This window comes from Schistocerca nitens, chromosome 5 (assembly GCF_023898315.1).
Source record: "Schistocerca nitens isolate TAMUIC-IGC-003100 chromosome 5, iqSchNite1.1, whole genome shotgun sequence".
Taxonomy (NCBI): domain Eukaryota; kingdom Metazoa; phylum Arthropoda; class Insecta; order Orthoptera; family Acrididae; genus Schistocerca; species Schistocerca nitens.
Window position 1 is genome coordinate 248,767,475 of NC_064618.1, and position 15,074 is coordinate 248,782,548.

A 15,074-nucleotide genomic window follows, 5' to 3' on the forward strand; every position below is an offset into this window, starting at 1 on the left:
GGAGAATGAATCACTGATGCTATATTGCAAGGAAACTCATAAGGAGGAAGTTCCATTTTCTGCTCTATGTCTAAGGTCAGCTAAACTAGGAAGGCCAATCTCACTCTAGCATATTGCTCTGGAAAATCTATACCCTGGACCAAGGAGAAGACAATGCTAGATCCCTAGATCTTCTACATTACATTCCACTCATCAGCCATGCTTACAAAAAAAACACACACACACACACACACACACACACACACACACACACACACACACACACACACACCATTTATTCTCACAGGCAAGCACACCTTAAACTCACATAACTGCCAACTCCAACAACTTCGACCATAAACCAATTGTCACATTGAATGGAAGCTGAAATCTGGAGGGGGGGTGGGGAAGGGGAAGGGATAGAAGTGTATGGGTGAGATGAGAAAGAAGCATTGTCTAGCACAGTGTGCAGGTACTAAACTGCCTACAGGCACAGCTTCGGGAGGCTGTGGGGCAGGGAGGTGGGGAAAACAGAGTGAAAAAGGAGAGGAGTGGGGAAATATAGGCAGGTGCACTGGAACAGAGGAGCACACCAAGAAGGTGGGAGATGAGAACAGAGAGGTACTGATAGGACAGAGGGGGTGGAAACTGTTGGGTGAAGGGTTTGGGACAGTATATTACCATAGGTTGAGGCCGGGATGATTTTGGGAGTGGAGAATGTGTTGTAAGGGTAACTCCCATCTGCACAATTCAGAAAAGCTTGTGGTGGAAGGGAGCATCCAGATAGCTCGGGTAATGAAGCAGCCATTGAAATCAAGCATGTTATGCCACATGGTGGTCCACTTAGCTCTTAGCCACAGTTTGGCAGTGGTTGTACATGCTGGTGGACACCTAGATGGAAGTTATACCAAAATAAAAAGCTGTGCAATGATTGCAATAGAGCTGGTAAATGACATGGCTGCTTTCACAGGTGGCCCAGACTGTGATGGGGTAGGATAAGCCTGTCACAGGACTGGAATAGTGAGTGCTGGGCAGATGGATTGGGTAGGTCTTGCACCTTGGTCTTTCACAGCAATATAATCATTGTGGCAAGAGGCTGGGATTGCGGTGGCATACGGATGGACTAGGATGTTGTGGAGGTTGGGTGAGTGATGAAACACCACTACAGGAAGGGTGGAAAGGATCTCATGTAGAATGTCCATCATTTCAGGGCGTGATGATAGGTAATCAAGGCCCTGGCAAAAGATATTATTCAGTTGTTCCAGTCCAAGGTGGTATAGGTGATGAAAGGAGCACTCCCTTGTGGCTGATTCTTGAAGGTGGTGGGAATATTGGGGATGTGAGGGGAAATATCGTGGGAGATCCATTTGCAGACTAGGTCTGGGCGATAGTGCCGGTTAGCGGAGGCCTTAGTGAGACCCTAAGCATGGTAGGGAAGGGAATTCTTGTCACTGCAGATATGACATCGCTGGGTGGCCAGGCTGTATGGTAGGAATTTTTTGGTGTGAAAGGGATGACAGCTATCAAAATACAGATACTGTTGCTGGTTGGTGAGTTTAATGTGGACAGAGGTGCAGATGGAGCCATTAGAGAGGAGTAGGTCAACTTCAAGGAAAGGGGCATGCGAGGTTGAGGAGGAACAGGTTAAGTGAATGGAAGAGAAGGTGTTTAGGTTGTGAAGGAATGAAGATAGCATGTCTTGGACCTGAGTACAGATCATGAAACCTTCTGTCTCTCAAAATTCATAACACACAATTTACACCACTTTTGGTTTCAGCCCAAATTTTTGCTACAACTGCAGAACTAAAATTATAAGTTTGGGTTTATAAACCAGACCGATAATTTTCAATGCAGTGAATCAACACTTGTCTGCATCTATGAAGAAACAGCTACTAGAGACATGTATTGTGTGTGATTCTTGAAGTTTTCCCAAATGGTTAGAATATTCCATGAGCTTTTGGGAATGCACCAGTACAGCAACACTACTTCTTCTGATAGTTTGACTTTCAACTTTATAGCCATCTTCAAGTTGAGTCATTGACTGAGTTCTGAGTGTCCAAGAGTGCATTTTTATACTATGAAATGATGAAACTGTTTGATATAAAACTCTGGAGTCAAGTGAAACGCACAAACACAACAGATAAGACAAGGCAGCACAACAATGCCAGTCACAGATAAAACTTATTTGTGAAAAATGGAAACTTTATAATTTTTTAAAGAGTATCTGAAAATTCATAGTGCTCATGAATTTGATGCAGCATTCTTTTACAGTGCATCTGGTTTGCCCTACATAACTTTAACCACACTGACAAGAAATTTGAAAGATTTATGCCTTTCATAAGAGTAGATCAACCTCCACATATTCGAGAAGAGCAACCATTTTGGCCAACGAGGAAAATTTCACATTCACTTTATGCTTCTTCATGAGTCTCATGGTTTTTTTTTAAGAAATGTTTCCCACATATGGAAGAAAGGTTGCAGATTTTATTTCTCTTTCCTCTTCCTGTGATTGATCTGGTAGTTTGTATTTCATTATCCTCATTGTTGTCATCCTTATCATTGTCATATGTAATAATAACCATATACAGTTTCCAACACTGGCAGAGTCTGATTTGAACACAAGTTTAAGCCTTTTCATCTTCTCTGCTAATCCCGCCACCTCTATGTCACTACTCTGGCTTAGTTTTCTTCTCGCTTGTAGGTGCTTTTGTCCACTCATTTCAGTCACTTATCTCTTTGTCTTCCCCTATGACTCCTGCTCTTCATGTTCATCTTGCACATCAAAAGGCACCATCTCAATCTTCTTTCCTTGAACTTCTCTTGCACAGGTTCACATGTTATCACCTTAGCCCTTTCACTTTTCTTCTTTTCTATTTATTTATTTATTTATTTTTTTTCCACCAACTGGACTTCTCATTTGAGTGTGAATATCAATTTTTCCTGAATATTGGTTCCAGGTTACCAGATTATACTGCTGGCTGTCTTTGCTAGGCAACAGATGGGCCTCATGAATTAAATATGGTTTGTGTCAATCTGTATATTGAGCAAGCAGTGAAGGAAACAAAAAGAAATTCAGAGTAGGAATTAAAATCCATGGAGAAGAAATAAAAACTTTGAGGTTCGCCGATGACATTGTAATTCTGTCTGAGACAGCAAAGTACTTGGAAGAGCAGTTGAATGGAATGGATAGTGTCTTGAAGGGAGGATATAAGATGAACATCAACTAAAGCAAAATGAGGATAATGGAATGTAGTCGAATTAAGTTGGGTGATGCTGAGGGAATTAGATTAGGAAATGAGACACTTAAAGAAGTAAATGAGTTTTGCTATTTGGGGAGCAAAATAACTGATGATGGCCAAAGTAGAGAGGATATAAAATGTAGACTGGTAATGGCAAGGAAAGCGTTTCTGAAGAAGAGAAATTTGTAAACATCGAGTATAGATTTAAGTGTCAGGAAGTCATTTCTGAAAGTATTTGTATGGAGTGTAGCCATGTATGGAAGTGAAACATGGACGATAAATAGTTTAGACACGTAGAGAATAGAAGCTTTCAAAATGTGGTGCTACAGAAGAATGCTGAAGATTAGATGGGTAGATCACATAACTAATGAGGAGGTATTGAATAGGATTGGGGAGAAGAGGAGTTTGTGGCACAACTTGACGAGAAGAAGGGATCGGTTGGTAGGGCATATTCTGAGGCATGAAGAGATCACCAATTTAGTACTGGAGGGCTGCGTGGAGGGTAAAAATCGTAGAGGGAGACCAAGATATGAATACACCAAGCAGATTCAGAGGGATGTAGGTTGCAGTAGGTACTGGGAGATGAAGAAGCTTGCACAGGATAGAGTAGCATGGAGAGTTGCATCAAACCATTCTCAGGACTGAAGACCACAACAACAACAACAACAACAACAACAATGGTTTGTGAAGGATGGTGACAGCTAGATGACTTCAAGTATAAATCTTTATGGGTAGGCTTTACAGCACACACTACATCTACATCTACATCTACATCCATACTCCGCAAGCCACCTGACGGCGTTTGGCGGAGGGTACCCTGAGTACCTCTATCGGTTCTCCCTTCTATTCCAGTCTCGTATTGTTCGTGGAAAGAAGGATTGTCTGTATGCTTCTGTGTGGGCTCTAATCTCTCTGATTTTATCCTCATGGTCTCTTCGCGAGATATACGTAGGAGGGAGCAATATACTGCTGGACTCTTCGGTGAAGGTATGTTCTCGAAACTGAGCGTCTCTCCTGCAGAGTCTTCCACTGGAGTTTATCTATCATCTCCATAACGCTTTTGCGATTACTAAATGATCCTGTAACGAAGCGCGCTGCTCTCCGTTGGATCTTCTCTATCTCTTCTATCAACCGTATCTGGTACGGATCCCACACCGCTGAGCAGTATTCAAGCAGTGGGTGAACAAGCGTACTGTAACCTACTTCCTTTGTTTTCAGATTGCCCTAAGGATCCATTCTCCTTCAGTCAAACTAGTACATCCAGAAATGGTACACATCCATTGTTTTTCACTCTTTAGTAAACCTTATACTTTTGTGAACAGAGTTAAGATTCTCCAAAACTTCCTTCCATTTATCAATGATGTGAGGCTGTACCATGGATAGATCAGCAGCAAATCTCCTAACACTGTTGGGTTTAAAATGCCGATACACACATTTCCCTTCAAAATCCTACGTAAATAAATTATTAGAAGCAGTACAGGCAGATTTCTAGTTTGCTATCTTAGCCGGTTGTGCTAATGCAACTGCTTGACAGTTGGTGTTCTCATATGGCGTAAAACTTTGAACCTCAATTCCTTGAAAATGCTGGAGAAGTGCATCATATTAGAGCGTCATTTGTAACATCCCCATATGTACTACAGCTGTGCTAAAGATGAGCAAAATTGGTAATTCCTTTAATGGTATGCTACCCTTGTCAGTCCACACTAATGCTAAGTCATCAAAGTACTATCTTGCTGACGTATCAAATCAATTTTTTGACTGGACGTCTTGCTAAGATGGGCATAGCATACTATTTTGAAAGAAGATTCATCAACAAATACAGAAGTAATTTCAAGAATGTCCACCAGGGAAGTGTATTGGGACCTTCACTGTTCATGAAATATATTAATGACCTGGAAGACAACATTAATAGTAACCAAAGATCAAGATATTAAACATGGCTGAAACAGCAGCTGTTGAAATTCTTCACGGTAAATGATGACAGCCAAAACAGTTGCAGGATAAAGATTAATTAATTAATTACTTCTTGCAGATGATGCTGTCAATCCAAGCAGATCTCAAGATTCTAAAGTGATGCAAAGGTTAGCAACTTGCTTTAAATGTTCAGAAACAAAAAATAGTGAATTAAACAAAAGGCAAAAAATATCAATGAGACGTAACATAAATCAATTAACTCACACAAATACCTGGGTGTAACAATTCTTGTGGATATGAAATGGAATGATCACATAGTGTCTGTTGGAGTTAAAGCAGGTGGACATTTCAGTTCACTGATAAGATACTAGGAAAATGCTATCAGTATACAAGAGAGATTGCTTACAAAGTGACTCACCCTAGAATATTGCTCAAGTATGTGGGACACAAAAAAAAGTAGGATTAGCAAGGGATAATGAATATTTATGAAGGAGGGCAGCACAAATGGGCTCCAGTTTGTTTGAATCAGGGATGAGCATCATAGAAATTCTGAAAACCAAACTGATAGACACTTGGAGGTAGACACCAACTATCCTGTGGAGGTTATAATGGGTCAATGTACTCTAACATTACCTTTTTTTTTATAGAAATAACCAATACCATGTATATATTGATTCTTGTATGAGTGAATATTAAACCAACTGTCTAACTGAATGAAGTTCATACGATTTTGTATACAATGTATTATATTTCAGGCTGAAATGTATAAAAAGAAATTGTGTTATAATCGATATGTACTAACAGTTAAAATTACTCTTCTTTCAAAAATATTTGAAATTATGAAATTTCAATTACATTTAAAAATCATATTATTAATTGCACAATCGAACCCTAATTATTAAATTTTCTGACTTAAATTACAAGATAATTAAATACTTCTGTGAAGATTCTTCTTTTGGCAAAAAAACATGTAAACTCTTTTACTTTGTAAACATTTTGGAATTGTATGAGTACCGCACAATGTAAGTATTGGTAGTGGGCATGCCTCTGATGGAATCAGATGTGTTTTTGAGTGTGTCGCCTATAATGTAACTTTTGGTGTGACAGAAGTAAAAATTGTAAAGTCGGTGTGATTTAGAAGACTGGGATAAAGCAAAAAAATATTCATAGCAACAGGCAAATCTTCATCAGTTATTTCATCTTCAGGAACTCAGAATGTTATAAAAATTATAGCCTCAAGAATGTACCCCTAGACACAGGAAGAATTAGAGCCAAAAACTAGAAGAGAAAAATCAAGTTAATTAAAAGGTTCTTCGTTTGTATATCTTACGCCTCTCAAAGTTTTTATAAAAAATGACCAGACTAAGAGGAATTTTATGGTGATGTGTGGGACGATTAGATTACGAGGTACACTTACATAGTTTCAAAAAAATGTTTTAACTGAGTAACCTAGAAACATACTACAGATCACTATGTATCAATCCCAGGGGGACCATGAAGGCAAAATGAGACTAATGACACCACACACAGAGTCATTAAAGCAGTCATTCTTTCTGTGCTTCAAACGCCAATGGAACATGGTACAATGGGAAATACTCTCCACTATGTTTTGCAGAGTGTGGATGAAGATGCAGCCTATAGATTCTCACAGTGGGTAGATGGTGCATTACTAGTGAGGTAAGAATTAAAATTTTCAGCACTCGTTATTATTGAGAATATACCAACTTGCTCTTTCAGTGCAATGAAACAAACAGGTGCCATGTTCACTTAACACTGACAAAACATTTATCTAATATCAGTTAGAAATAGATTCTTTTTATTATGTCAAGTGTTTTGGAGACCGTTTTGTATTTATATCATAATTAATGCTAAATGAATACTGCATTATATTTTCAAATTAATAGTCTTGAGAAAAAATAAATAAAAAATGTATGTATCTTAAAGACTTATTATTTAATGAAAACTGTAAACGTGGAGACAACAGATATGGTATCATTACATAATGTTTCTGATTTTTAAGGTACATACCTGTTTTCTTACTGATATCATCTAAAATCTGCTTTAACTTCTTAGAGCTCCTACCAGCTATTCCCCAGGTAAAACCATCATTTACTTTTGATAATCTTAAAGCTTCTTCAGTAGTATATTTTCCAGTAAAGCCACTGGCACCAAATATAACAAGGTCCAGTTTTTCTCCTTCAACTGATCCTGCTGAAAATTTTCAACACTAATGAGAAAAAAAATTGAAGTGACTTGCAAATATATTGTTATCATACAACATTTGTTTGAACGTAATGCTTTCTATAAAATACAATTGGAATATGGCAGTTTTTCTGATACAGGTAACGGAGCCACTAGAAAAATAAACATCATATATCACACTGTTAATACAAAATAAACTGATTGTTGAAACTCAATGTATTAATTAAATTTATTTTCTATGAAAGTTTTCTAATATTCAAAAAACTGAAAGTTATTAGTCTGGCAGATTTCAGTTATGCAATTTTTACTTTGGTATTTTGCAGACTCTGTGCTCATTAAACCTTATGATTTAAATAATAAACTATTTTTTTCCATGAGTGCAAGCAACTGGACACAATGTTCACACATGTCTTGCAAGAACTGCCACCAAAGAACTAAGATCAGATTTTCGAATCAAGAACAACTGCCAACATGACTAACGTAGAAGTAGATATCCTCAGAGTAGTGAAGCAACTTAAATCATTTAACAAAGGCAAGTCTTCCAGTCCAGACTGTATAACAGTTAGGTTCCTTTCAGAATATGCTGATACAGTAGCTCCATACTTAACAATCACACATAACCATTCGCTTGACTAAAGATTCGTACCCAAAGACTGGAAACTTGCACAGGTCACACCAATATTTAAGAAAAGTAGTAGGAGTAATCCACTAAATTACAGGACCATATAAATAACATTGATATGCGGCAGGAGTCTGGGACATATATTGTGTTCGAACATTATGAATTACCTTGAAGAAAATGGTCTATTGACACAAAGTGAACATGGATTTATAAAACATCGCTCTTGTGAAATATAACTAGCTCTTTGAGTGCTATTGACAAGGGATCACAAATTAATTCTGTATTTCTAGATTTCTGGAAGGCTTTTGACACCATACCACACAAGTGGTTTGTAGTGAAATCGCATGCTTATGGAATATCGTCTCAGTTATGTGACTGGATTCATGATTTCCTGCCAGAGAGGTCACAGTTTTTAGTAACTGATGGAAAGTCATCGAGTAAAGCAGAATTGATTTCTGGCATTCCCCAACCTTTGCTGTTCCTTATCTATATAAACAATTTAGGAGACAATCTGAGCAGCCGTCTTAGGTTTTTTGCAGATGAGCTGTAGCTTATCGACTAGTAAAGTCATCAGAAGATCAAAACAAATTGCAAAATGATTTCAAAAAGATACCTGTATGGGGCAAACATTTGCAATTGACCCTAAATCACTAAAAATGTGAGGTCATCCACATGAGTGCTAAAAGGAATCTGTTAAATTTTGGTTACACATAAATCAGTCAAATCTAAAGGTCATAAATTCAAGTAAATACCTTGGGAATTACAATTACGAACAACTTAAATTGAAAGGAACACACAGGAAATGTTGTGGAGAAGGCTAACCAAAGACTGCATTTTTCTGGCAGGACATTGGAAAATGTAATAGATCTACTAAAGAGGCTACATACAGTACACTTGTCCATCCTCTTTCAGAGTACTGTTGCTCGGTCTGCGATCCTTACCAGATAGGATTGATGGAATACATCGAGAGAGTTCAAATAATGGCAGCATGTTTTGTACTGTCATGAAATAGTGGAAAGAGTGTCACTAACATGATATGGAATTTGGGGTGGACATCATTAAAACAAATGTGTTTTTCATTGTGGCAGACTCATTTCACGAAATTTCAACTACCAACTTTCTCCTCCGAATGCAAAAATATTTTGTCGATGTCAACCTACATCAGAAGAAACAATCACCATAATAAAATAATGGAAATCAGAGCTCGCACAGAAAGATATATGTGTTCGTTTTTTCCATGCACTGTACAAGATTGGAATAATAAATAATTATTGTTAAGGTGGTTTGATGAACCCTTTGCCAGGCATTTAAATATGGTTTTTGGAGTATTTATGTAGATGTAGGTGTGACAGTACAGAATTTTTGTGCAGTTAAATTCGGGATTTTGACCTTAAGAGTGAGAGTTGTGAAGTTTTCTGTACCTTCGTCTTCACATGTAATAAGTAAACATGTTTTTTTGTTAATGTTAAATTAAAGCATAGGTTTGAAATACTGTACAGGTCCCCATTTTTGCATATGACATGACATATTAGTATAAATATTTGTTTCTGCTGTATTATTTGAGGTACTCATTGGGCAGCTTGCGGCATTTAGACTTCACAAGCAGACACCCTCATGGATCAACAAGTATGGCATGGAGCTTCCAACTTCACATGGATCTGGTAGGGGGCCACTCAGAATATGCAACGTAAAGATTCTTGACAGATGAGCATTCGTCAATAATGTAAATCAAAAATGTTCTATAAAATAACTGAAACTCATTTTAGTGTAATTCAGACCTCCACAGTGACAATGTATTGTACATATTGATATAATAAACATTCATAGCTATTTAAACTGGTTGTAATTTATTCCCAGTACAAGAGTATAAGTATTGATCAACACATTAAAATGAAACATGTTTCAATCATAAATGGACAACCAAACAGCTGCACTTCAACAGAATAAATTCCAAGACTTGGGGAGTATGAAAAGGTGGTTAAAAAGTAACCATGCTCAAAGACAGATGTTATTGCTAAAGCAAGTTGGTGTTACCATTGAGTACCACGCTCAGTTAGGTGATGCTAAAACAAAAACTGTTATGCCGGAGCCAAGGTAGCCCCTGAGGGCTGGCAATCCATATTACACCACAGAGGACAGGGTTGTCTATGTTCAAGGCATACCAAAAGCACCGTGGTTGGTTGGTTGGTTTGTGGGAGTAAAGGGACCAGACTGCGACGGTCATCGGTCCCTTTTTCCAAATACTAAAAACACCCACAGAGAAGAAAAACGATTAACAGAATAGATCACAGACGACACAGAACAAAAGAAACTTAGACAAAGACTAGACAAAAACGAACTAAAATCGCACAGAGTGTGGCTGTGGTTGGCCGACCATAGAAATAAAAAAGGAAAAGCCAACCACTTAGAAACACATTAAAAAATCAGTTTAAAATCGTAGGCCAAAGGCCAGAATCAACACAAAACAATAAAATAAAACAGAAACACTCAGATTAAATGATAAAAACCCCCTGCCCGAATAAAACGTAAAACTAAGTCAGCCATAGCAGAGTCATCTGTTAAAAGGGCAGGGAACGTGTCAGGCAGTGCGAACAACTGCCTGAGCACAGCTAAAAGTGGACAGTCCAATAAAATGTGGACCACTGTCAAAACGGAGCCGCAGCGACATAAAAGTGGGTCCCCACGTCGCAATAAGTGGCTGTGCGTCATCCATGTGTGCCCAATGCGCAGCCGGCAGAGGACAACGGACTCCTTGCGAGAGACCCGCAAGGAGGAGCTCCACACACCGGTAGCCTCCTTGATGGTTCGAAGTTTGTTTCGTGAAGACAGAGTGCGCCATTCAGTGTCCCAAAGGTCCAGAATTTTGCTGTGTAGGAACGCTCGCAAATCAGTCTCCGGGAGGCCAATGTCCAGAGATGGTGTACTGGTCGCCTCTTTCGCCAGGCGGTCAACATTCTCATTGCCGGGTATCCCAACATGGCCTGGGGTCCACACGAAGACCACAGAGCGGCCGCAACGCACAAGAGTATGCAGGGACTCATGGATAGCCATCACCAGACGAGAACGAGGAAAACACTGGTCGAGAGCTCGTAAACCGCTCAGGGAATCGCTACAGATAACGAAGGACTCAACTGAGCAGGAGCAGATATACTCTAGGGCTCGAAAGATGGCGACCAGCTCAGCAGTGTAAATGCTGCAGCCAGCCAGCAAGGAACGTTGTTCGGAATGTTCCCCTAGAGTTAGCGCATAACCAACACGACCAGCAACCATCGAGCCGTCAGTGTAAACAATGCCAGAGCCCTGATACGTTGCGAGGATTGAAAGAAAGCGGTGGTGGAAGGCCTCTGGAGGGACTGAGTCCTTCGGGCCCTGTGCCAATTCGAGCCGAAGGCAAGGGCGAGGCACACACCACGGGGGTGTACGCAGAGGTGCCCGGAAAGGAGGTGGAACTGTCTTCATTATTTTTACCTTTCTTTCATTGTTCAGTCATCAACTGTGTAAACTAACATAAATATAAGTCGTGTTTGTGAAAAATTGCGAATTGTCAGTCACAACACAAGTGGCAACGAGTTGGTGCCTGCATGTGTCTTCCCCATGGCAGTAGTTGTACTTCAGCAGCCGGCCCAAAGGTTGCACAACTTACAAGGTTTTCAACAGTTTTGCAAGAAATCTCAGGATATACAGGAACGTTTATTTACAGAACTCTTGCAAAACCGCACCGTTTCACCGCCCCCGCCGTTTCCCGCTTTCAACAAGGATGCTGAAGACTTGGAAACATATGAGAAGCAGCTCCGGCAGCATTTTCAGATCCACCAGTTTGTCCAAGAGGCTGCTTGTCGTTCCTACTTTTTGTGCTGGAACCAGTCCAAAGTGTATGTTCTCTTGATGAAACTCCAACCTCGACCTCCGGATTCTTTGACTTTCTCCCAGATTTGTGAGGTTCTCGCGGCTTACTACCGATAACGGTTCCACATGTTGGCTGCCCCTGTCGAATTTTACCAATGTCGCATGAAGGCTGGCCAATAATATCACCAGTGGGCAGCGGAACTGCAAGGTCTCAGCCAGAAATGTCACTTCAACACACAAGTCTCCAAAGAATCTTACATGGACAAGATGGTCCGCAACCACCTCATCCAGGCCGCCCCTGATGTGACTTTCGGCATGACGCCCTCCGACTCGCTGATCCCACTCTCGACCAGATCATTGATCTAGCATTTAAGTACGAAGTCTCTACAGTGGCCGACAAGCGTTTGGAATCCTGGGTGGAAGCGGCAGCCCTCTGCGACTACAATGCCTCAGAGCCCATCACATCACTGGTGGAGGTCGAAGACGTTGCCACTGTCCATTCCGATGACTGGCGCCAACCATCCTGTTCTGCACAGCATCGACAGGACAGCCGCCTTGTACAGGAATTCGCACCCTTGGACGGCTTTGCGAGTCTGGCGCAGGCCGTCAGTGCACGGAGGCCCCTGCGCCTTCGCCAGCGCCGCCAGCCTCTCCGGCTGCCGTCCTGCCCGTGCTTTAAGAACCATGCACGGGAAGACTGTCCTGAAAGGTACGCGTATTGTGCAGTGTGTACCCATAACAGACATGTCAGTTCGGTCTGCCAATCTTGGCAGCCCACTCCTCATCCGACCAATGACCGTCAGGGACCTATCCTCATGGATATCAATCAGGTGCAGTCTTCGGGATCTTCCAAGATGATGATTGACGTTTAGGTCAATGGTCAGCCATTGCAGATGCAGGGGGATACTGGAAGAGCGGTCTCACTGACCAACTATTCCTCTTATTCAAAAATTGGGGCAACCCCCGGCGTCCACAACTCAGCGCCTCCTTACTTATAATAAGCACGCGATTGCCCTCTTGGGTCAGTTCATGGCTCCCGTCCTGTATATATCGGTTCGCTGGGAAGTTAAATTCCTTGTGGTCAACAATGAGACCATGGTGGATCTCTTCGGGTTGGATGCCTTCTGTGCCTTTGCTTCATCATCAATGACAATGTTCATCTAGTGTCTTCCCAGATTCCGTTTCCGGCAGTCGATACCTTGTGCATGGAATTCCAGGACCTCTTCTCGCCAGGCGTCAGTTGTGCTCAAGATTTTCATGCGTTGCTCCAGCTGAAACCGTCTGCCCGCCCGAAGTACTTCTCGGCCCAGCAGGTTCCCCACGCCCTCCAGCATCCTCTTCTACAAGAATTGGACCATCTCACCATGGAAGGAGTCGTCACTCCAGTCCGTTACAGTTCGTGGATCATCCTCAAAAGACCAGATGGGCATCTATGAGTTTGTGGTGACTTCAAGGCTATGCTTAACCCTCAGCTACAGGTTGAAGACTATCCCCTCTTGTGTCTTGAGGACCTGTTCTCCAAGCTCGCAGGGAGACAATTTTTTTTGAAGATCGATCTTGCTCAGGCCTACCTCCAAATACCTCTTGATGAGCCGTCTACTCACTTAGCCATCATCAACACACCATTTGGGCTGTTCCAGTTGAACCGCCTCATGTATGACATCACTTGTGCACCAGCCATCTTTCAGCTTTACTTGGAACAGCTCTTGCCGGATGTGCCAGGTTGTATCAACTACTTCGACATCATCATCATCATCATCACCGGCCATACCGAGGATGAACATCTCAGTCATCTGCGACAATTGTCCTGCGGACTGTGGGCCTAAAATGCAACCTTGCTAAATGCTCCTTTTTTCAACCTGCTATCTCCTACTTGGGTCACATCATTTCCCATGATGCCATATCACTTACCTTCTCCCACATCACCACTATAGCGGCCCTTCCTCGTCCACGTGATGTCCACCAATTGCGGTCTTTCCTGGGTAAAATTGCTTACTATCAAAAGTTCATTCCCGCTGCCACCCACATTACGGCGCTCCTCCATCACCTATGCCTAAAGAACATACCTTTTCATTGGCCCACAGCTTATGAATTGGCTTTCCAAACCTTAAAACAGAAGCTGCCCTCACGGAGTGTCTCATGCCATATAACCTCTCCCTTCCTCTCCTCTTGGCTACAGACACCTCAGACTATGGTGTTGGGGCTGTCCTTTCGCACCTTCTACCGGATGGATCAGAATGCCCAGTGGCGTACATATCTAAATCCCTTACAGATGCCCAAGGCAAATATTTCCAAATTGAGAAGGAGGCCCTAGCCATCGTGTTTGCCTGTACCAAATTCCTCCCATATCTTTACGGTACGTCTTTTTGCTTGATCACTGACCATAAGCCCCTCATGGCATTATTTTCCCCATCAGCCCAGTTACCCACGAAGACTTCCAACCGCCTGCAGTGATGGGCCTTATTCCTTTCACGTTTTAGGTGCACCATCCATTTCTGGCCCACCTCGCAGCATGCCAACGCCGATGCCTTGTCTCGGCTCCCCTCCGGCCAGGATTTGGTATTCGATTCATGGGACCTCCTAATTTTTCAGGTCGATGATGACATACAGGATGCATTAGCTGCATTCTCAGTCACAGCTGAAAGGGTGGCCACAGCAACGACTGCAGATCCACTCATGCAACTGGTGCACAACTATGTTCTCCGAGGCTGGCCAACGCTTCCTCCGCCTCGCACCCAGGCTGGTGTCCAATTATTCTTCTCCATGTGCCATCAACTGGAGGCCGTCAGCAGGGTGCACCTCCATGCAGAAAATGACGCCAATCCATGAGTCATGGTACCAACTTCCCTGCGGTCCCGGATTCTCCACGTCTTCCATCAAGGTCCCTGGGGTATAGCCCGGATGAACACCTTCGCACATCACCATGTCTTCTGGGTAGGCATGACAGAGGACATAGAGCACATGGTCCGGGGTTGTCAACAGTGTACCCAGGCCCTTCCCACACCACACCGGTCCTTCCAATCATGGCCAGCCGCTTCCCTTCCATGAGGATGCGTCCATGTGGATTTTGCGGGACCCTTCCTCGGCGCTTACTGGTTACTTGTCACAGATGCCTATTCCACTTCCCTTTCATTATCTGATGCTCGTTTATCACCACAGATAATACTGTCATAGCCCTGTCAAAAATATTTTCCAGTGAAGGCCTTCCCATCACCTTGGTATCTGACAACAACCCGCAATTTCGCGGTCAAGAGTTCGCCAAATTCTGCCAC

At 42.0% G+C, this 15,074-nt stretch overlaps 1 protein-coding gene across 3 annotated transcripts in view; it reads right to left on the reverse strand.

The window, feature by feature from the left end:
• LOC126259736 (saccharopine dehydrogenase-like oxidoreductase) overlaps window positions 1–15,074 on the reverse strand; it is a 143,981-nt gene that overhangs the window by 93,013 nt on the left and 35,894 nt on the right. For 2 of the 3 annotated variants that reach the window (XM_049956721.1, XM_049956720.1), the window contains exon 2: window positions 7,161–7,343. In XM_049956721.1, coding sequence (XP_049812678.1) covers window positions 7,161–7,343 — 183 coding nt within the window. The remainder of the gene's footprint in view (window positions 1–7,160; window positions 7,344–15,074) is intronic. The other variant, XM_049956722.1, reaches the window with a different exon arrangement.